Genomic DNA, 23,684 nt, shown 5'->3' with positions numbered 1-23,684 from the left:
ATATAACAAATGCCAAACCACATGAATTGTGCGGCTTCTCCTTTTTGTACTTTTGATCATCTTCTTCATTACCTTCAAATTCTTCAAACTTGTATTCTACTGGTTGCTTTTGTTTATGAACATCGATCACATATTGTTTCCTCTTCATTTTTAATAAAGTTATTTTGTCATCTATGTAAAAACAGAAAAAAAGAAACTTAAATGGTATTTATAACCGTGTGCTAATGGTTTTGGTCTTTGGCGATCTACCACACCTCATGCTGATATATTTATGAGATATATGATAATTTTGATTTTAAAAGATATGTCTCATGTTACATGTATCATTCAAAAAAAAATAAAAAAATTGTTGCGACTTTTTACTTTAATATTTGTTTCTAAAACAATAGAAAATGTATCGAGCTAACTGAAAAATTCATCAAACTTGATATTTTATAAATAATACGATGTGACAGGGAAAAAACGGATTATGCTACTGTTCGATAGCTATTTTGATCCAGCAGTGCAATCTACCAAGAAATTGTGGTGCTCTTGTTTGTTGTTGTCTTTTTAACTCTATTCCAATGTTATGACTTCTGTCAGATAATTGGCTATCTTTCCGGTGCATCTCCTCACGTAATGAGTGGAGCAGTTGCTGCACTTTCCTTGCTGGTGTACAGGGACACCAGTGTCTGTTTCTCTGTTCCAAATCTGCTGCCTTCTGTTTTAGTTTTGCTTCAAAGCAAAGCAAAAGAAGTTGTAAAGGTTAGTATCCAACTCGGGCTCATCTTGTTGTTTTTCTTTTGTTATCCCCACTCATGTTTTTTTTGGTGCACAGGCAGTTTTAGGCTTCATGAAAGTGTTGGTATCCTGCTTACATGCAAAAGACCTGCAGAAATTCCTTTCTGATATTGTCAACGGAGTTCTCCCATGGTCGTCTGTCTCAAAGAATCATTTCAGATCGAAGGCATGTGATACTGGGGCATTAAGTGTTTTTTCCCCCGCATGTTCTTTGTCTATGCATTTCTTTGTGTGGATCTTTTCTGTATATTCGCTTGAGTTGCTCAGTTATGTGTTCCTGACAGGTTAGGATCATACTGGAAATCGTGATACGGAAGTGCGGTTCTGATTCTGTTGAATTGGTCAGACCAGAAAAGTATAAGAGCTTTATCAAGACTGTTGTGGAGGTAATATGTTTGATTTTTTGCCAACATCAGAAAACAAATGAAGGCAAAACAAAAGTTATGATTGGTTCACTGTTTGTAGGTGGTATACTATATTGGTATATGTTATGTAATTATATATATATGAATTGTATGTGAAATATGGTGCATGTATTATGTATAAGTGTTTATATGAATTACATGTGAAATTTGGTATGTGCTAAATTATCAGACATGTGCGATAGTTCATGTCACCGGTGTTCGATGTTTTAAAACCATTATAACGAGTCTATTCAATCAATCTCATACTCTTGTCTGTATCCTTGGGCAACCAAATGAGCTTTAAAACTTTCTAAGCTTCCTTAATCTTGATAGAATAGACACGTTTCCTCCATATCACTGATGCATCCGAAGGACATTGAGCCATCTCCCACTTATCATATTCTCGTGTAGAGCCTGGAGCCCTTCATCCTTAGCCCTTTTCCAGTAGTCTTGCTTTGCTACTTGCTTATAGGTAAAAGTAATAGAAATTTTCAAGGTTAGCAGACAAAGCATCAGGATGGAAACCAATCTAAAATAGGGGAAGGGCGAGTAGTACCTTGTACCGGTAAACTGCTTACCGTTGGTTGGACTTCTCTCTCTTCCTTTTGATAAGTGATTGTTAACTACGACAATGAAGGATCATCAATCTCCGAGGAAGAAGAGTAGCGTCATCATCATCAAAAGGCCAAGTATGAAACAATGGAAGTAGGAGGGGATGGGAGGTCATAATAATAATTTTCTGTTCAAAAGACTATTCAAAAGAATGAAACTCTGTTCAGAGCAAAACATGGGGTCTACAGGGAAGATTACATTTATTCAAAAGGATAAATCTTTGTTTCTGTTTCAGCAATAACTCTGAGCTTTCATTTCTAGAGAAGTGTGACTCTTTTCTAGCTTGGTGGTGTGATCGAAAACCTATCTAGATTGGTGAGATGCTCTTCTATTTGGGATTTAACTTAAGCAAAAGTTGGGATGGCGATGGAAGAAAGTAGGACTTTTATGGGAGGATTGATTATGTTCAAAAAACCATTTTTGAAGAAGACAAAGAACATGACTTTGATTCTTCACTTGACGGAGTCAAATTCTATTCAAGTGAGGGAGAATGATGGGGGGGGATCAGTTATGGAAATCATATCCTTTTGTAGTTGTATATCTTTATGTTGTAGGTTGTAATATTTTATTGAGACAATTATGGGGTACCATGTGTCAGTCTCTCTTTTAAAGAGAGTCTCAAACAATTACCCAAGTAGTTATGTCCAAAACACCCATTTCCATGCGTCATTTTCTCTTTTAAAGAGAGTTGCAAGTAGTTATGTACTTGATAGAACTTAAAGATGAAACCTCGGGAAAGTTAAAGATGGTTGGTTCTCTTGCTTATGTGATAGTTTCTAGGTTTCCTTGATTTATAAGATTTCTATTGAAATTTTCAACCGAAATCGAAACGTTTCATCTCCATGGCGGCCAAAACTGAAATTTAAAACCTTGGTTCGGGCAGACCAGTACTTAATTCCAAATCCGATCTCATAGCATGGATTGACATCAGCAAGGAGGCACCCAGCTATAGTGTTGGTGAGATTTTTAAGGAATTGGAAGACAATCATTTTTGAGAAGATAAAACAAACGGAGATGCTGATCATGGAGTCCACCACTGAGTGAGTGGATTATGCTAAACTTTGATGGAAGCTCAAAAGGAAATCTGGGTCCTGCGGGTATCGGTGGCTTCTTCAAGAACTCTAATGGGCGACTTCTTCTTTCTCAGGATCGACAGGTATTTGTGATGCCAATGAAGCAGAGGACTGAGGTGGTTTGCAGCACATGGATCGTGCCAACTGATTATTGAAAGGGACTCGACAAATGTCATATCTTGGGCGAGCAATAAAGCAGTAGGCCCGTGGATGCTGGTGAACCTCATTTCAGAAATTAGTGACGAAGTAGCAACAATTTTACCGAAGTTTCAATTCATGCGCATATTTGCTAATGAAGAGGCCGACAAATTGGCCGGTGGAGTGGAAAGGAATGATATAACTATTCTGTCTCTTGATCATGCAAAGGCATTTTTTTGCGTGTGGGTGGGCATTTTGTGTGTGTGAGTGGGTGCGTGTGTGTTGTTGGAGTGGGTTTTGGGGGGGGGGGGGTGGGTGGGTGGGGGGCAGAGATAGCAGTACACTGTAATTGGTGGCTCATTTTTGCCGCAGCAGCTACCAGAGTACAAGGTAAGGACTTTTTATTAGGAAGAAAAAGTAGGAATTCCCCTTAGGGCCGGGCAGAGACTTGGTTAATAATAATAAGGTGCTCTTCGACACTTAACACTGCAACCCAATCGCAGCTTTCATTGAAAAGATTGCCGATAAAATGCCTTTTACAAAATTAACATAAGATGGCCAACAGAGCATAATGGTTTTGGGAAAGCATATATGCTGCGAGGAGCCTAGCAGGTGATAATTTTTTTTTCTGGTTTGTGTGCACTTTCAATTCAGGTTCTGCCGTTATACCAGAACAGTGTTGAACAGTTACTAATTACCTGAGATCTGATACATCCCACCTGAAGTAGGGCTTGTTGAGCTAATCAACCCGGAGATTTCTCACTATGATGTCATATGCGAGCGAGAAAGGGACGTCTATACAGCTAACTAGTATTCTGCTGTAAGGTGGTGTAAACCCGATTCCTTGGCGCTATAATGTTTCAATCCATTGAATCGTTTATGCAGGTGGAGGTGAACGACATAGTTATGGCCTGTTTTGAGAAGGGGAGGCCTCAAAACACGGGGAAAGGATGAAACTGTTGTTTTCTTTCTGGGCATGGCGTAGTTGTTGTTCACATGAGTGGGATGCCTCATCCCCATTGTTGTAATACAGTTATTGCCAATTTAATAAAATATAAAATTTGTCATGTGTAAAAAAGATAATCAATAATTCTTTTGATAGTTATTTTTCTGCAATAACTTGCAGTTGGATTATGTAGTGTGATGCCTTGTCTCTAGGTATGAATCATAGAACATACAAGAGTGATTCTAGTATGTTTATCTCTTATGATTCTTTGATTTAGGTATTTATTTCTTCCAAATTTCCTTCTATTTGCTGCGAGATCCATCGATTAGCCTTACTTTTCTTATTGCTATTCTTGATTTTAAAACCCTAACAAAATCCTCTCAAGCATCCTAAATTAACCTTGCACCCTCATAACAATCGCTTTCCTTTGTTCCTTAATTATCCCCTAACCCATCCTACATCAATTCTTCAGTCCCTTTGGTGGAATCGATTGTGGTGGGGGCAATAGCCATGGACTCTGGTGTGGCATTTGCAATGGCACCAATGGTAGATGCAGGCATGGTAGCAGCACCGGACTCCCACCTAGCAGGGCAGTAAGATGTTGCAAGTTTTCATCTTGGTGCACTTGAAGTGTGTATAGGGTGAAGACGGAATTAGACTAGGAAGTGCCACTTGGCTAAGACTCAGAGAGGCGGAGTAGGAGTAGGGGGTGATGGACAAGAGTGGTCTAATAATTATTACTTTTTAATACCTTATATAAAATGCAGCCACCAGAGATTATTATTCATTAGAGTGCTGATTGTATGCCAGTTATCAAATAAATAGGCAAAAAGATAGGTAGTTGTGCTATATTTCCTACATGTCTAATGAAGTACAGTTCATTTTTTGAGGCATAGAAGGGGTCGAGCCTCTAGCTCATTGGTAAAAGGCTTTGTTTCTCAACCAAGAGGTCAGAGGTTCAATCCCAGCTTACCTACCAAAAAAAAGGTACGGTTCATTCTTTGTTCCTCCTGTAATAATTGAGAATATTTTGTAGTAAACTGAAAGATATATTATATCTGATACTGTCCAAGTTGCAGAACATTAGTCAATCTAATATGATATGAATTTAACTAGTAGTGGTCCTGCAAACACCACTCCCCTGCCCTGCCCTGCCCCCCCCCCCCCCCCCACACACACACACACAAAAGAGAGATGAATCTTACTTACAATGTGGAACACAAAGTAAATTAAACTTATATATAGAATCAAATCATTGGATCTATTTGACTCTGTTGTGAACTAATTTCTTTCATTGGAATTTCCTCTGGTTGTTATCATATTACTCAACGCTGCACCTACTCTAATTGCAGCAACGTTGGGGCAAGAAAAATTCCAAAGCATCTGGAAATTCTGATGCCGAACCGAGGCTGGCAAAATCATCATTGAAAGGGTCTGATCTTTTACTACCTATTGCAATGTTTTCCTCTGAGATTCAGTTTCGGTTAAGATTTCTCACTGTCAACTTACCGAAAACAAAAAAGATTTCTCACAAATCTACTGGGACTTTATGTTGCCAGAGAGCGAAAGAGAACACGTGAAGATTCAGCTACTCCGAGGGAGGAAAATGGTTCTCGGGACACAACTGATAAAGAGAATAAACGGAAGAAACATAGAAGCAACTTCACTGGCAAAAGTGAACCCGACAAGATTGCTGGTAAAAGTGGTGGAGGCCGGTGGAACAAAACCCAGCCTTCGTGTTCAGATGGTCAATTTCAGGGTGGACAAAGAGGCATTGGGAAGAACAGAAGGGGGGACACAATTGAGAAGCCAAGAAGAGGAGGAAAGGAAATGAAGATGGGGCGCAGAAAAGATAGTCAGAGAGGTAAGGGTCCAACACAGGTTTCTAGAGGTGGTGCATCTACCAAGTTCCACAAGTTTAAGAGATCAGGGAAGCCACATCAAAGAGGTAAATGAGGCAATATGTATAGTGTTGGGAGTAGTTAATTATTTTTTCTGTCAAGAAATCTAATTAAATGTTTTATCATTATACACAGAGGCTGTTTTTCTATTGGAATTTTCGTGTTATATATGCAGAATAGGGCCCTTCGGGTTTAACATAATCTTATTTGCAAATAGGAATTATTTTTAGTGGTCCCCCATAGAGGCCTAAAGTCTTTTGGCCACTTCTATAATTCATACTCAGAGAATCCTGGCCACTTCTCTCTCTCTCTCTCTCTCTCTCAGCACTGCCCTATATGGGGTTCGATTTATCACTGCCCAATATTTAATTCTTAAATTAGTTCTCTATTAACTGACAATATGACTTGGTAAATGGTGTGTTAAACTCCCGGGCTTTTCATATTACTGAAATTAGTTCACTAAAACTCCCGGGCTTTTAAGTTTTAACTTCTTCCCTTAAAATTTCTCTCCCTAATTCCGAATCTATGTTTATATATCCCACTATGAGCTACAGCAAACAATTAATGCATGTTTAAGAGTGGATTTTTTTTTTTGGCTGATGTGAAAATCAAAATTTCAAAGATTTGGCAGACCCATTATTGGTAAATGTTTTTCGCATTAAATTTTTTCATTGAAAAAAATTCAAGCCTTGTTATGAATGCAGATTTTGTGGGCCCAGAATATTATTAACATTATGCTTTTAGGAGTAATTTTATTTGAGAAAACGGTTCCTACACATGTGTAGAGAGTTCTCTACACACTAGCTTAAAATACAGTGGGGGGCCACATTGTTTGGGTGATCCAAGCTATCCATTTTAAAGGCTCTCACATAGATAGGGTGTCTACAAAAAATCAGATCCATAGGATCATCCCAACCCTACGATTTGTGGAGGTAAAATGGATGTCTTTAAACCTTCACAAATTAGTCCATTTTTTCTCCACAGTTCGAATGGTTAGGATGATCTTATGGATCTGATTTTTTGTGGACACCCTATCTATGTGAGGGCCTTAAAAATGAATGGTTTGGATCACCCAAATAATGTTGCCCCCACTGTATTTTAAGCTAGTGTGTAGATAACTTATCTACACATATGTGTAGGAACCGTTTTCTCATTTTATAATTAGTTTACTTATTACTTTAAGGCCCTAATATATATAGGATTTGCCCAAAAAATCTTCTCCTTGGATGATCCTCACACTCGGATTCGTCGAGGTTTCTATATTGTGCCGTCCATTTTAAACCTCTACAAATCAGATGGTTAGGATCATTCTATGTAGAATATTTGCTAGGCACACCCACACCCAATCTATGTCAGGGTCCAACAAATGAGAAAATGAGAAAATGAGAATGGTTTGGATCACCCAAATAATGTGTCACCGTTGTAATTTTGAGCTACACGGTATCAAATACAAATAGCAGGAGAGAGTGAGACTTGGAGATGCCAAGACAGAGAAGGAAAGCAGTAAGCCATTGGCGGCAAGGTTGCTCCGATCTTCATTTCTAGGAAAGTAGAGAGGTCTTCGGTTTTATTGTTTTATTTTTGTTTTGATCGGATTATCTAAGACCCTTGATTTTACTGAGGTTTAATGCTTTGCCCATTTGGCCTGTGAACATGATCATGTGATGAGCCTTGTAATGGGCCACTAGATCAACGGTTTAAATTAAGCACACATCACGTTTCTATGTGGTTGATCATTATTTTACAAATAGTTGAACGGCTTTGATCATTTCATCTCAAGATATATGATTATGAGTTTTCAAATGGCTGCATTCTACTAGTATATAGCACCTTGAAAGTTCGTATAACTATCACCCAGAAATTATGTGATGGGTGGTCTTACAAACTTATAATTTCCAAAAAGTACTGTACGCCTCACTATATAAGATGATCCAAACCGTCCATTTGTCGGGCCACAATGTAAATAGGTTGTGCTCCAAAAATCATTTCCACAGGATGATTCTTGCCCTCCGATCTTATGAAGTTTCCATAAAATGGAGCTCCTCTATAGATTGGAGGGTTAGGATCTTCCGGTGAAAATGACCTATTTACATCATGGACCAACAAATGGACGGTTTGGATCATTTTATGGAAATGATTTTAACAAAAACCCCCCAATAAAATTTTGAATCTCACAAGGGCACACGTACGTGTAATCAAAACCATTGACCTCGTAGAATACCACAAGGCATTTCATAAGTTCCTGATCCTGTGACATGCAGACATTCCCTATCTGTAAGAGACCTGCAAAAATCAACAGTTTCAGGTTTCTTGGTACGGCCTTAAAGAAGGCAGGATAGATCAAGGGGTTAGGATCATCCGATCAAACTGGGGTCGGTCAATGAGAAAACAAAGAAGAAGAAAAGTAGATATATATCCAATGTAAAAAAAACTAAATACAATATACACAACAACCCCTCATCAAACTTACATCAGATGGACCTCTTCCGAGAAAAAAACACATTAGAAATAGGCAAGCCAGGAGTCATACAAATAAAAGAATGAGCCTACCTTCTGCCACAAAAGAAAAGGAAATAACAGTCCTAGCAGGGCATTACCAACATCAGTTTTCATCATGGAGAAGCAGCAAACAAGAACAAACCACCACATTTGCTCAACCAAAACCCACCAAAGAATAAAAACTTTTAAAGGAATGGTTACCAAACACTCATTCCTTCATTTGAAAACATCACTCTAGAAGAGATCCACCTTCTTTTTCTGCATGTCCTGCTTCCACTTCGGCTGTCGATAGAACGCCTCTTTAGTCATTCCCAATACAGTTTGGAACTCCGTGTCGGACAGATATGCCTACGAAATGAAGAATAACAAAAGCAGATTAACGTGTAAGATTCTACATGGAAAAGGTTTTGATCAGAATCAGTTTGTTTTTCTGCAGATTAATATGTGATGTTTGCTTTGGAATTTTAGAATTTATTCCGAGTCCAAAACTGATTCTTGGCAAAATTGGGTGTTTGGCTCACAATTGTAGAATCGATTTCGGACTCAAATTGATTCAAGATTCCAAAAAAAAAACACAGATGGAGGGGATGTAGAATTTATTTGAGTCCGACATCAGTTCTACCCTGTAAACCAAATGCCCATTTTCGCCCAGAATTGGTTTTGGACTCCAAATTGATTCTCAAAATCTGGGCATGAGGAAAATGAAGCACGTAAAAAAGTGAAAATTAAATACCTCTCTTCTCTGGTAATCAATTCCACTGGCTGGATTGGAGGACTTGGCTTTCACGCGCTCATAACTGAATGTAGTTTCACATCCATTCTCTCCTGATTGGGCATCCTGTTTCATAGGGGAATCTTCTCCATTGCTTTCCGATATAGATCCACCTCCCTCTGTAGTTCCCTTCATATCTGGAACTTCTTGGGAATCCTTCACCTCAGAGTGAGAAATTTTACTCTTTGCACCATCTGCAACAAGCAATCAACAATCTCTTGATACATGAAACTAATATGGTACTTTTTCTTGTTCCTACAGGAAGGTGTCTTTTGCAAGTGTTGATCATATTGTTTTCTTTAGAGGGCCATCGTAAAGGGTGGCCCAGTACACGAAGCTCCCGCCATTGCGGGGTCTGGGAAGGGCTAGATGTACGCAGCCTAACCCCTGCTTTGCAGAGAGGCTATTTCCGTGACTCGAACCCCTGACCACCAGGTCACAATGGAGCAACCTTACTGTTGCAAAGCTCTCATGAGCTATCACATAAAAGGGAAGAAACAAAATCATTATATTCCCTACCAGAAACTGCCACGTTAGGAGGCGAGGGACTTCTGCGGAACTGTGTGGGAGAGGAGTCGGATTTTTCCTTCCTTTGTTCAGCTGTAAGAACAGTGGATAGAGCAGCCACAGCAGCTGCTCTCTGAGATCCTTGGCTTGAACCAGGCAGCCTTGGAGCTGCAGTTTTGCCTCCACTAGATGGATTAAATGCAGAAGATAAGGCAGCTAAAGCTGAAGCCCTTTGAGTGGGTCCACCCTGATTTGAACCATTAGATTTGTCGTGGCTCTGCAGTAAAAGCAAGCACACATAAATAACAACCAACCCCTTATAATTCTGTTTTTTTAAGAGTGGAACAACAAGAAGTTCAATAGCTTTCTTCCCTGGAACCTCACTAGGGAGCATGTAAAATCAACAAACATTCAACAATAACTCGCTATCTGTGTCAACAAATATCGTTCTAGGAAATTTCTCGGCAAGAGAAAATCTCGAGTTATTTTTTTTAATTTATCGGGTTTACATCGGGAAAAAACGATAAAAATAAAATTATTCAAAATATATAATATATAAATTTAGAAAAAAAAAAATCTTCTATGGTTGAAGTGTTGAATTGAAATGGGCTATCTCATCTTCATAGAGGTTTGATTTTCATACGATTTTTAAAATCATCTAATATGATTAATATGCAGTCCCTTTTACAAATAATGAAAAGGGAAGGATAAGCTTTCGTGGACGAAGATCATGAGAGAAAAAGAGATCGATTGGTTTTGCTTAGCATGTGCTTACTGGAATTTCAAATGGCAGCGTTGTTGTCGATGGTGTAATCTAAACAACCGGGAGCATTTGCCAGGAGCTACAACTCCACATCCACGATGGGGGTTAAAGGAAAAAAACTTATAAGGTGAATTCAAATTGGAGATTTGGGGACTGGAATTGTTTATCCTGTAACTACCCCAATTTTAGATGGAGGGACAAATGTCGAAGGTGTCATCTGACTGTGAGGGATACTATCTCGTCTGGTAAGGAAAAAACCAACCAGAACGCCATATTGGATAATGCTAATAAGGAAGCCGATCGATGGCCTGATTCGGGGACGATCTCTCCTTTGATCGAGGGGGTACTCCGTCTTTAATCATCTCGGGTAAGGAAGGGGAAACAAGACAGGATACTCTTAAAAATTGCCTCATCAGGAAGAAGAGGAATATTTCAAAATCCCTTGGAGATCTTTGGCAGTGGGCTAAGAAATCCTGGAATATCCCTTCTCTCTCCTGCCCATGCGATCTATCGAAGAATGAGGTTTTGGTTATGTTTGAGTAGGAGGGGGAAGCCGCCTCGACCCTAGCCAAAGGAAGGGCGGTATGGGATAGTAAACTACATTCCCTTTCTCTTTGGGGTACAAAGTACGTCCAAGGCGTGGAGGCGATATGGATTAACTTTTATGGCATCCCCCTTCATGTTTGGGCATTATCAACAGTTGAAGCCTTAGGTGGCCTACTTGGTCGAGTTTTGGAAGTTAAAATGGAAGAGGTTCATAAACAATGCATGTCATTCGTATCAGCTAAAATTCTAGTACCATTGTGGAAGTTACTTCCAACCTCTATTCAGATCAAATCATTGGGACAATGTTACTCTGTCGGAGTTGAAATCAGGAATAATAGACGGCAGTTGGGTTCCGCTACCGAAAGTCAGAATCCCTAATCTGGATTGGCCCCTTCTCCTTTGGCTTTTGACCCTTCCAAGATCATTACTCAGACCCAGGAAAAGCCACCGGCAGTGCCGGAGATCTCGCTATCGCACTGCTCATATATGGATAGGGAGACCGTTGACCCTATGGGGCCTTTAAATTCAAATTTCAAATTTCAGCATTTGACAACAGCGTCAGGTCTCTCGCAGGGTACTGCGCCTCCCTCCTTTCTATCCCTTCCTATGAAAGGGGGCAGGGCCTTGTCTTCGCATGTTAGTTTTATGTGTCAAAAGCTATTGAAATGTAGACTTGCGAAGTTAAGGAAAGACTTGAGTATTATTAGGCCTCGGACCTCTGGATTACTCAACCAGGATAGATATCCGAAACTTAAAAAGACGAAAAGCGCACAGCTAAAGAAACAAGGATTCATAATGGACACGTATGATTTCGTTGGGAGGTCACCTTGTGGAAGATTACTCAAGGACATAAGGGGCATCCCCTTGAAATTCACATCAAAAGGGGCTGAAGCTTTAAAGATAAATAAAGCTTTAAAGATAAATAAATCGAGGTCTATTGAAGTCCCCTTGTTACCCAGTGTAGGTGTCGTAAATGGATGACGGGTGCCACGAGCTTTAGTTGGGGTTAGGATAAATTTCTTACACACTCATTAATGGTTGAACTTTGGGGAGTGGGCCACTTTAACTTTTAGTGCTAAAATAATACTTATCCCTTTTATTGAAGAGCAGGAAGGTGTAAGGTTGGATTTGGACTTATAGGAAATGCTTATACAGTACTTTGTAGAGACGTAAGAAATCCAAAGGAGTAGGTTTTGGGCGACTCTTCCTCCCTCTGGGTAATCAAATCAGCTTCCAGGAATGGATAATCAAGATAACACGGGTGGTTCCTCCTCTAGCTCGGTAGGGAGGATCAGACGGTTATTCACGGAGATTATAATCTTAGAAACTATCCTCACGAGAATGAAGTCGATGACTTATGATGAGGAAAAGATTTTTATTATTGATCCGACCCACAAAGAAATGACCAAAGAGCTTCTTCAGAAGCAGTGGAAAATTTTTAAACGAGAAGCCAAGGATTGCCCCTTTACTTTGTACAGTCTTTGTGGGACAGGTGAGGTCAAAGATACCCACTCGTCGTTATTTAAACACCCTTTCTTCAAACTACTGTTAGCTAAAGAAAGGGCGGAGAGGAGAATGATTTGGGAAGCCAATAAGGTGGTAGGCATCCGGTTAGTGGAAGAAAGGATTGCTGAAAGAAAAAACCCTTCTCGCCTGTATCGGATGCGGGAGGAACTTCTCATTGACATGCCGGATTTCCAAATCCAGCACATTTTGGAGGAGTTGGAGAGGTACTCAGTATAGGTGAGCTGTTTAAAGGTGAGTTGTGGTTGAAGATGCCCGAAAAGAGGGAGGATCCCATAGTTTTTGGGACATTATTAGGAGTTTACTTCTCGGGGGACTGAAACGTAATTGCGGAGGTTTGGAGGAAATTTTAGTGGTGTCTATTCATAGCATAGGCAGTTTTTGTCTTAGACACTTTTAATGGTCTAGGAGTATACTCCTAGCTAATCTTTTCTGATGTTATGTAATGCAAGTCGGGACCTCTGGTCCCCAATGTATCTTAGAGGTCCCCAATGTATCTTTCATAGTATAATGAAATCGTCAATTTTCAAAAAAAAAAAATAAATTAAGAAAAAAATAAAAATACCATAATAAAAAAATATCACTATATTTTTTAATTTCTCAGGATTATTTTGGAATTTTGTCATTTTATAAAAATATCGCAATAAAATCGCTATATTTTGAAAATATCGGAAATATTTGTGCCATTGCTCGCTATATGAATTTATTTCATCTTCAAGTCGAATGGAGTTCATACTTAAGCAAACAAGCACACCCAGAAAACAAGTGACCATTGCTTGCATAGGGAAACACAAGGAAATGAATGCCTAGGAAAAAAAGGGAAATGATATATCCGCCCCTTTTGATCACCAGGAACACCCCCTGTCAGTGTATCAATGACTAAAGAGGGGTTGTTGTACTTGTGTCAGACGAATTCAGTGCCCCCTGATTGCCACAAACAATGATAGGGGGTGTTCCTGGTGATCAAAAGGGGCGGATATATCACTTCCCAAAAAAAAAACAAAAAGCATAACATACTTTTGATGATAATGAATATGCTGTTATGAATTAACAAGAAGTAACTTTATTAGCACAAAAATCAAAATACAAAAGCGATAAGTCAAAGGGCCAACTCTCAAATGCAGATCTCTAGGAACTCCACACCTTATCAGCCAGACCAATTAAAGGATGTGCTTCCAAAGATGGACAGTGAATGATATCATGGGACTGCTTACTCTTGCCTCAATTATTACAGATAAGGTCTTTGCCTGCGCCCCTGATTGGGATTGTGGAGAAGGCTCCAGATGAGCCTACACATGTGAAGAACTGTAGATATGTATGGAAGTGTGGGGGTTACTAGTTTCTTCTTGTGTACTCTTTATGTACTTGTATAGATAATTTTTAAAAGTCCGGAAGACTCTAGGGTGGTCTTGGACAATTGGGATGATTACCATATGGGCCATATGGCACAATCTAGACAATTAGTGCAATTATGGGACTCTATAAATAAGAGAAAGCTCCTCATTTGAGGATTTTTTTTTTCCTGAAAACTGACAAATATATTCATACCAGCAAAATTTACAATGGGGACCAGTAGTCCCACCAAATTTACATAGTATGAGTTGCCCAGGAGCATTCTCCTTGGCCCAAAAGAAAAACCCATTACTCCTTACATTACCCAATAACCTCAATTATATCGAATCAAACAAAAAGTGCCATATTGTGGGACCCACTAAGTCAAGATCGTGACCTGTTGCCACGCCATACAGACTTTTCCACCACATTCCGAATTGGATTTTCAAAAATCCCGCTCGAAAGCCCAGAGCTATCGTGCACCCCTTACCGTGCACGATAGCCAACCACCCAACAGCATCGTCGGATCTCCGACGGCCTCTACCACGTCCCACCATCAATCACCGGCGGGTCATCCTCCATGCCGACGACGACCTCCTTTTCCACGATTAGCACCTCCAGCCCCTCCTACAACTCCTCCACAAAAATCATCTCCGTCGGGGGTGCCTCAGCCATCGCCACCGTCATAAAAAATCCGGCAACCTCCTTCATCACTGGTCACCATGCCCGTCCTCATGCCACCAGCCACGATCTTGATTCCGGAGACCACAGCCTCCCACAGCCAAGCCCAACAACCCCATTCCTAATCCGGCAATCCACAGCCTCCCAGATCCTCCACGACCTCCAGATCCGATAAACCACAGCATCCACGGCCTCGCTCCGCCTATAGCCGGCCTTCCACGGCTCCGGCAACCCATGGCCTTTCACAGCCTCCGGCAACCTCCGCGGTTTTCCTTGGCTCCAGATCCTGCTTCACGGCCTCCACGGCTCCAGATCCGGCCTCTACAGCCCCAGATCTAGCCACCATGGAAGAGCCATGCTCCAGATCTGGCCTCCACGGCTCATCTTTTGCCAGCAATGGCGACAGACGAGAAAGAGAGGGAGAGGGGAGAGGGGAGAGGGGAGAGGGCCAGTAATGGGGAGAGACGAGAAAGAGAGGGCGAGACTAAAAAAACCAGAGGAAGAGAGAGAGAGAGAGAGAGAGAGAGAGAGAGAGAGAGACCGCCTCCCTCCCTAGGGCATTCGTCGACCTAGGGAGGGAGGCGGAGAAAATCGCCTTTTTTTTCGCCGACCAAATCCCCTGGCTTTCACACGATCCGCAGCACCACCATTATCTCATTTGAGGATCACCTAAAAATCTTGTAAGCATTTCCATTTGTGCAATACAAAGAGTTAATTATGTTGAATATTAAATGCTTCTTTATAAGTTTCAAATATCCTTTAGTGCCTAAGGCTCTTTGTACTATGCTACGTCGCTTGTCTTATGTTAACTTGGGGTAACGGGCGTTGCACTGTTGCTAGGCATAACGCAAGAATTTTGCAGGCCTATGTTAATTGGGAATACAACAAGGTTATTGTGTTTGTCAGAAGATGGCAGTTACATTCATAGGCAAAGGAAGCATGACGTTGGGGTTAATATAACATAGTTACCAGAAACTTCCTAGTAGAGCAGTGAAATGGGCCACCATGGTAGAGGTGCAATTGACAAGTGCTAATAACCGGGCGCCAGAAATGGATAGCCTAAACCTTTGAGGCTGTGAAGGACTAGATGCGGATAAAAGTGCAGAAACAACTCGTAGAACTTTTAGTCAGCAGCTAACACAGAAGGTCAAGGAGTTCGCCATGGTAATGGACCGAACAATACTAGCGCCGGGAGGACAGGAGCACCGGCGCAACATGCTGGTGAACTGATTATTTATTACGGACTTACAGGTCAGGAGAGTCACAGATCAACTGACTGCAGAAAATCAGCCACCAATCCTGGGCCTCCTCCGAATCCATATTGGATTTCTCGATTCGAGAAATGCAGTGAGGTTAAGGTAACCAAATGATGCATTGTTCCATTTTCTATATTCCTTGTGATTTGCTACAATTTTTCTGCTCCAAGCTTGTCCGCTTTTTAAAAATACAGACAAGAAAATCCAGTAATTTTAGGTAGAGAAAACTACCAAAAGCCTCTAGACCTGCTAACAACAGTCCAAAACTAGTGTTGACTAGTAGCACATTTTGAAACCAATTGACAGATACCCCTGTATCGGGTGATCAATGACATGACAATTAAATGAGGTGTACATTTTTCATTGCTTAACAGTACAAACTATATGACATAGGTGGAAATGTAAATGTCATGGCACAGTTGTACATAACATATGCTATAGAAATAGCAAATACATATACAGCATAATTTTAATAGTATGTTCTACAGTATACATGTTCCAATATTAAATATGCATATCAGATTGTTTATATGGTCAAATTCACATGAGAGATTACAAATTCTTATTCTATCTTTTGTTCAGCCTAAAATTTTATGATAGCTTCATTATTTAAGTATCAAATGGAAACAAAACCATCACTTTACACTTTGGACAGAAATGTACCCAAGTACAGATAAAATAGACTAAAACAAACACAAAAGATATCTACCCATAGATTGTCATAAGGGCTCTGTTAATGCAATTATGGGTTGCATCCATGCTCCATATGCCATTTGTCTATTTATTATATTCACTGGGGTAAATTTTATTTATGTTCTATTTCCACTGCTGCTTTTGTAGGGTCTAGAGAGTCCAAATGCCAGCTCTCCTGTATGGTGTTTGTTAAAGTATAAAATATAAATAATGCCTTTCTCCAACAACTTAAGCTTTTGGAGAAGTTGGTAAGTTAACATGGTATCGGAGCCAAATGTCTCGAGTTCAAACCGCCCGGATAGCAAAAATCCACCTGCGATGGTCAGCCCAAAGTGGGACCACATGTGCCATGTGTTTGCCAAGTGGGCCACACGTGCAGGGGAGTGTTAAAGTATAAAAGATAAATAACGCCTTTCTCCAACAGCTCAAGCTTTTGGAGAAGTTGGTAAGTTAACAGTGTTAACACCCATGGAAAGATTTACTCTCTTCTTTTACAGTTCCGAAAACTTAATCATGCAAGAAGATCTCATGCTACATGGACCTGGAAAACCATCAAGATTATCAACAGAATTTAGCAGTCGTACGACTTGAGAAGAAAGTAAGAAACTAATATTCAACACCACCAGCGTAAAAATTGTCATATTCACCAAGGTTGGCAAATTATTCAATAGCATCAGAATATGGCAAGGACAGAGGATCCTACCATCTCTCACCAATTATCAGCTCCAACTTGATTATACAGAGATACAAATTCACAATAAATGACGAACAAGAAAAATAGAAGTTAATAGCTTCCTAAATCCAACATTGGTATATTATGTGAGTTAGAAACCAAAAGGTCCAAAAGTTTACAACCCACCCAACTATTCTTACAGTACAGTTTTCTTAAACAACATAGTTCTGAAAGAAACATTTGTAAAGGGACAAGTCAAAGCATTTCACATCTAACAAAGAGAAAAGTTAAATCAATCAAACGTTACCTCAGAAGCATGAGTGGCAAACCCAAACAGAGACAAGAGCTTCTTTTGAAATGAATTTCCCTGAGCCTGAAGGTAAAGAGCAATTAATATACATCTAACTACAGAATGAAACTGAAATAAGATAAGATATACATAAAAAAGACAGGAAAACATGACCATGGTTACAAGCATCAAATATGTGTGATAGAAAGATGTATCCTTTTAAAAAAATATATATATAGCAAGATGTATACTTCAATTTATTTATTTATTTTGAGTGGTATGTATACTTCGAAAGTCCAAAGGATCTACTTCACTCTCAAAAAATAAATTATTTTACATTTAAGTTAGAAACCTTACTTTATTTTTATAAAGTATTGTAACTGACCATAAAAGAGCCTGTGTTTATATTGATGGGGTTTAAGTGAGGGCAACAATTAAAAACAATTACCTTTTCAACATTCTACAGAATTCGTGGTTTAAAAGGGATTCTTGGATTAAAAAATTTAAGTTTATACATAGTTTTCTTTGGAGAGAGAGAGAGAGAGAGAGAGGGAGAGTTATCTCCTCCAAACCTTTGATTTGGAGTGGAGCTTGTCTGGATTTTGGAGATTTTTCTTCCAGTAAGTGATTCCCTTATTCTCACTTCGATCTTCTCTTGATTAGGGTTTATGTTCTGTTGTTCATCTGAACTCATTCTTGATTAATCTCCTATATTCAACCCTAGATTGGTTGTTTGGGGGATTGTTTCATGTTACAATAGTTTTGCAATGGAAAACTTAAATCTATGATTGTTTGGATTTGTTCCAACAATCATCTTGGACTGATTTAGCACGCAAATGCCTTCCAGGGGCTACATAAATTGGTAATAGAGCTTTGGTTAGGGGGAGATTTTGTTATATAAATTTTCTATGGCTTTAAGAAGATCCCAGCATATAAGGGGTCGTCAAACATTGAAATTGGGCATTCACAATTTTTAATGAAGGGGTGAAATACATTTATCACTTCAGATTTTTTGTAACAGATATATCCATGTAAACTGAGAGAAATTATTGTTGAATGTAATAAAGTAGCGATAGCCCCGAAGAGGTGAAATTGGTGCTAGTCCCCATAGCTATGCATTGATTCAAAGGGTGTAATAGTTATATGCTTACTTGCAGGAAAAGATAACTAAGTACTCATGCTAAGTGAACATGTATCACAATGAGAAGGAAAAGAAACACAAGAAGCATAAATTAATTTGTACCTATGTGGATTGTGGATGGCCTAAACGTTTATGCCACAGAGACCACAAACTATCTCCTAATCAAAATCAACTAAAGTGCATTGTAGTTAGAGGGCTTGGGGGGGGGGGGGGGGGGGGGCATCTCCCAATGATTTCCAATATTAAGTTGTTTATTCATTGAGTTCATGACATTCATGTAGAACGAATGGTTCGGTAAACTACAACATTTTGGCAAAGGTGACAGATGAGAAAGGGTCAAGGTCAGAGAGGCAGGATGGAATCTAAGATAGAGTTAGGATATCCCTAAACCAAATTTTCGATCCTGCCATCAAAAGAGTGCTTTCCATGTCATTAGTTCAAAATTAGGGTGAGGAAGATTCCACATCATAGTTCTTATTTATTGTGCTTTGGCATAGGTTTTGGGTCTCAAACAAAACTTTGCTTTTCCAAATGTATTGTCAGAAAAATTATAAATGATACCAATGGCTCAGTGACTTCAATATACAATGGAAAAGAGTAGGTTCCAGAACTAAAGCACTCACAGTAACTTTTGTCCGATCCCATAAAAAGTATGTCATGTAGAACGGATGGTTCGGTAAACTAAAACATTTTGGCAAAGGTGGCAGATGAGAAAGGATCGCGGTCAGAGAGGCAGGATGGAACATTCCAATGGATGGAAAATCTAAGATAGAGTTAGGATATCCCTAAACCAAATTTTCAATCCTGCCATCAAAAGAGTGCTTTCCATGTCATTAGTTCAAAATTAGGGTGAGGAAGATTCCACATCGTAGTTCTTATTTATTGTGCTTTGGCATAGGTTTTGGGTCTCAAACAGAACTTTGCTTTTCCACATGTATTGTCAGAAATATTATAAATGATACCAATGACTCAGTGACTTCAATATACAATGGAAAAGAGTAGGTTCCAAAACTAAAGCACTCACAGTAGCTTTTGTCGGATCCCATGAAAAGTATATTGTGAAGAAACATGGTTCATTTCCTTCCGTGACTTTAAATAGAGGTACATCTGGTGACAATCCTTCTAGTGCTGCTGACATCTCTATGTACTTCTGGAAATTGTTTTTAACACATTAAGTAGATAAAGAAGGGAATTATTGACGAGAATTATTCTCTAAGTAATTATACCTGGCCAATCTCAAAAGACATTTGCTTTTCTTTGGGATCTACAGACTGACCAACCCACACAAAGACCTCAGCATGTGTGTCCAGTATTAACATATCCTCAGTCAATAGATCATCTTGAGAGAAGTTGAAAACCTCGGTAACCTACCATCGATAAACAAGAGAAAAGAAAGTTGAGGGATATAATTGGCACAATATATATGTGTGTGTGTGTGTGAAAGATAACTTTGACATAGATATAGGTGACACCTGGAGCATACCTGAAACTTTCCTGGAGAGCAGCACAGGGTTAAGGGCAGGTCGGCAAGAAGAAAAAAGAAAAAGGAAAATATCTTCGTCAAAAGTTCCAATACTCAGAAATTAATTATACCAAAGTGTTAACTAGGGAAAGTATACAAGAAAGATGATAAGCTTAAGAAATAAAGAAATTTTTAGACAAGCAGTCTAGAGATTATGGACAAACCTTTATTGAATGAAAAAGTGTACAAGTGAGGATCCCTAACAATCTCTTGTGCTACCTTTTTGGTTGTATAACTTTGCTTCCCTCCAAGTGCAGACCAGAATGCAGAGCTCTCTGTTCCCTCCTTGGCATGTTTCAGAGCCACCCCGGGCTGCATTATTAAAAGCAATATAGCTTGGAACTTTAGAACTAATTAAAGACATATTTCACAATAGGAGAGAAATGTCAACTATCCACATCTAAGATATAAATGTATCACAATAGACACCAACATACTGAAATTAATCTTATTAATCATGGTCTTTTGGTAAAAAATGAGAGATTATATGAGCAAGACCTTTTCTGTGATCAAATATATAATTTTTTTTGCATTTTAGCAAGCTTTTCTACTTCATTATGAAAAACAAAATAGTGGAAAAGAGCTCCAAGGCTGGTAAAAAAAATGGACCATTATGCCATGTGACATTTATTAACCAGAAAATATGGCATGGATAGTTAGATTAATTTATAAATAGCACACCTTGAGAAATTCTGCAATTTTTGCAGCCAGCTGTTGCTGCTCCAAGGTACTGGCATTTCCATGCCAAGTGAAGATTGAAGACCCAGATTGCAACAGGAAACAATCAATAGAGCTTAATGATGTTGCTACCTGAATGAAAAAATTAGATGTCATCAAAACCATAACTGTGACAAAATCAGATGAAATATTTATCAAGAAACAACTTTTAAAAAAAAAAAGATTATCAAGAAACAACTTTCGACATCGACAACATACAACTTGAACCTTGAACATCGTACAACTTGAACCTTGAACATCGTGCCAAACACCATATGGAACTTTTGTATCAATTTAGGGTTACACACCATACAAAAACGTCAAAGTCGCCGTAGTTCTCGACATTAAGAGCAATAAATATACATCAATGGCTGTAATTGTTTATCTGGTGTTCGAGCATAGCTGTGCGTAGTTATAAATTCAGCGAACCACAACTGAAAATAACAGGCTGTCGTTTGGTCAAACGTCAAGGGAGGCATCGTTGTCGTACCCCCATTACATGCAGCTACACGCATGCAGCAACTAATTTCACATGGTTGTACATAACCATTACTTCTGTGGAAATGAAAAAGAACAAAAGAAACACCAAACCCTACTAAGAGTAGAAGAAGAAGAAGAAGAAGAAGAGAGGAAGACAGGGAAGGCCTGCGGGGGGGAAGGGGAAAGAGGAAGAAGGGAATTTAGGGGGAGAAAATCTGTAAATCAATATTATTCCAAAAAAACTATCCAAGTTCAATACACGAGGTCTATATATAGGCAATTAAAATACTATGAAAATAAAATAACATGGAAATAAAAATCCCTAAATCTAATTAATATGGAAACAAAATCCTAAAACTAAATATCATGGAAATTAAATCTCTAAAAGTCCTTTTGGAAAATATGCCACTTATTGGGCCCCACGGGCATCTAGATCCTCATCAACGAGCTTCACTCTTTGATACCATGTGAATAATATTGAAACAAAGGAAAAGAAAACAAGAAGAGAAGAAGAAGAAATACAAGGAAGAGAAGAGATGACATAAGAAGAGAGGAGATGGGAGAAGAAACCTTTCGTGTGGTTAGGGAAATCCTAACCCGCGAATGCTTTACATAAGGGGTGAGGGGGGTAACCAAAACGTACAAAATATGGGCCCAACCCTTATGATAAGTCACATAAATTGTAACTTAAGGGACTTTAATGTGTAATTGTATAAACACCCATTCTTTAAAGATAAAAGACACCCATTCTTTAAAGATAAAAGACACCCATTCTTTAAAGATAAAAGACATAAAACAGAAATTAAACTAACAAATATGTGGTCCCTACTGAAACTCAAATCCTAAACATGTCCAACAGTATCTCATACTCACTTACAACATGCTACTCACATACACCCGGGATGCACTGTATGTGCATACTCCAGTGTTTAGTCGACGTGAAGATTTTGTCATGAGACACTTGTTTAAATGGACATATTTGTTTCATAGTGTCCTATTGGATTGAAAAGCCAACCTTTCTAGGTCCCTTGTTTGAAAGAAAATACATACAAGAATATTATCAAAAAAGCAAAAACCAACCAGATGAACAATCGCAATAAGCAGAAGATAAAGACCATTTGGTCCCCAATACCAAAACAATGTCAACACATCCAAAAACAACAGGGAATACATATACCAAAAAAATAGCTAGAATGTAATAAAGAAAACAGTAAAACAATAAGTACATACTGCATCAACTTGAGCCGCTATATTGTTGTACACTGATGCACCCGAAATTCGAATAAGTGCAACACTATCAGAAGTATAAGTTTCATCATTCACACCCTTGTCTTCTATGAACTTCTTGTAAGCAGAGCTGACTCCACCCTGAAGAAAAGCAGAAAATCTACTTCAAATATAACAGGCTAATCTCTATCAATCTAATTTCACATTAAGAACCTTGAAGTGATCAATTTTATTTAGAGACTGTCACAGTTAGTGTGTTAGTCTATAGACAAAAGAAAGAAAAGACCCCATAGACTCAATGAAGAATACCTTCAAGACAACCATGGGTTCAAAGATAGCAATGAATTGTGGTGGCTCTTTTCCCTGAACAATGCGCCCCTGCAGAGGTCCCTTAATTAAAACCCATCCCTTAAAGAATTCACACAGCCCTGACTCTTTGAAAGATGAAAGAACACAACAATACCTGAACAGGCCTCCCTTTTAAGGAATTAGACATTGAATTAACTAACCGTGTAGCCGTCATTTGATCCTCCTAGAAGAAAGCAACATAATCATGTTATCTAAGTAGGGTTATAATGTAACCAAATACAAGCGAACACGTACAAAAAGAAAAACTAAAAATCCCAGAAACAATAATCATGAAACCATGGAGCTTGTTTGGATGAATCAAGTAGATTTGACGAATGAAAGAATCTAAAGTAAAAAGGCTACTGATAATTGAACTACTATGTTTTGATAATGAGACAAACTCACCTTGCGTTTTACTTTTTAATCGGCTGTTGAGAGTTTTTTGGGAATTGTAATGGCTTTTGACAGGCGGTTAAATAATAAAAGACAAGATGACTTTGTCTCATTATCAAAAAATGATAGTGGGAATATCAGTAGCCTAAAAAATCTTCATAGAATGCAGTTGAAAAGTCAGAAAGTCATACATATATGGTGCATAATATTGCTCCTATAGCATACAAAGCTACAACTTGGAGAGTATACTATAAGCTATTATAACGGCATGAAAAACACTTAGCGTCGCAGCAAGAGAAATACAGATTCAATATATGATAATGGCACACTGAACAAATGATGGATAAACTTCAAAGCATAAAGAAAACATTAGGGGTAGTTTGGAATGTGGCATAGAAAATTAGAAACTATGATTTTACTGCTAACACTGGTGCCAACACGTGTTGACATTGACACATGTGTAGACA

The 23,684-nt window shown here is 38.9% G+C and overlaps 2 protein-coding genes across 3 annotated transcripts in view; one reads left to right on the top strand and one right to left on the bottom strand.

Annotated features, from left to right (window-relative positions):
• The window catches only part of LOC143882137 (ARM repeat superfamily protein), a 38,568-nt gene extending 32,513 nt beyond the window's left edge, over positions 1 to 6,055 (top strand). Inside the window, exons 14-18 of one of the 2 annotated variants that reach the window (XM_077385573.1) lie at positions 583 to 744; positions 818 to 946; positions 1,065 to 1,166; positions 5,306 to 5,385; positions 5,513 to 6,055. In XM_077385573.1, coding sequence (XP_077241688.1) covers positions 583 to 744; positions 818 to 946; positions 1,065 to 1,166; positions 5,306 to 5,385; positions 5,513 to 5,909 — 870 coding nt within the window. In that variant the 3' untranslated portion in view covers positions 5,910 to 6,055. Of the gene's footprint in view, positions 1 to 582; positions 745 to 817; positions 947 to 1,064; positions 1,167 to 5,305; positions 5,386 to 5,512 lie in introns of those variants that run through there. The other variant, XR_013252117.1, reaches the window with a different exon arrangement.
• Positions 6,056 to 8,235: 2,180 nt separating this feature from the next.
• VLN2 (villin 2) overlaps positions 8,236 to 23,684 on the bottom strand; it is a 37,478-nt gene continuing 22,029 nt past the window's right edge. Inside the window, exons 12-23 of the mRNA XM_077385572.1 lie at positions 22,940 to 23,008; positions 22,786 to 22,854; positions 22,480 to 22,617; positions 20,734 to 20,862; positions 20,217 to 20,364; positions 20,014 to 20,024; positions 19,757 to 19,897; positions 19,555 to 19,680; positions 17,408 to 17,473; positions 9,645 to 9,909; positions 9,087 to 9,319; positions 8,236 to 8,701 (exon numbers count right to left, since the gene is read on the bottom strand). Of these exons, the coding sequence (XP_077241687.1) occupies positions 8,588 to 8,701; positions 9,087 to 9,319; positions 9,645 to 9,909; positions 17,408 to 17,473; positions 19,555 to 19,680; positions 19,757 to 19,897; positions 20,014 to 20,024; positions 20,217 to 20,364; positions 20,734 to 20,862; positions 22,480 to 22,617; positions 22,786 to 22,854; positions 22,940 to 23,008 (1,509 nt within the window). The 3' untranslated portion in view covers positions 8,236 to 8,587. The remainder of the gene's footprint in view (positions 8,702 to 9,086; positions 9,320 to 9,644; positions 9,910 to 17,407; positions 17,474 to 19,554; positions 19,681 to 19,756; positions 19,898 to 20,013; positions 20,025 to 20,216; positions 20,365 to 20,733; positions 20,863 to 22,479; positions 22,618 to 22,785; positions 22,855 to 22,939; positions 23,009 to 23,684) is intronic.

The sequence above is a fragment of the Tasmannia lanceolata genome, unplaced genomic scaffold (assembly GCF_043159265.1).
Source record: "Tasmannia lanceolata isolate RefF3 unplaced genomic scaffold, GAP_Taslan_0.1 ptg000007l, whole genome shotgun sequence".
Taxonomy (NCBI): domain Eukaryota; kingdom Viridiplantae; phylum Streptophyta; class Magnoliopsida; order Canellales; family Winteraceae; genus Tasmannia; species Tasmannia lanceolata.
Note: the sequence above shows the minus strand (reverse complement) of the source record. Positions and strands in the feature narration are given on the sequence as shown.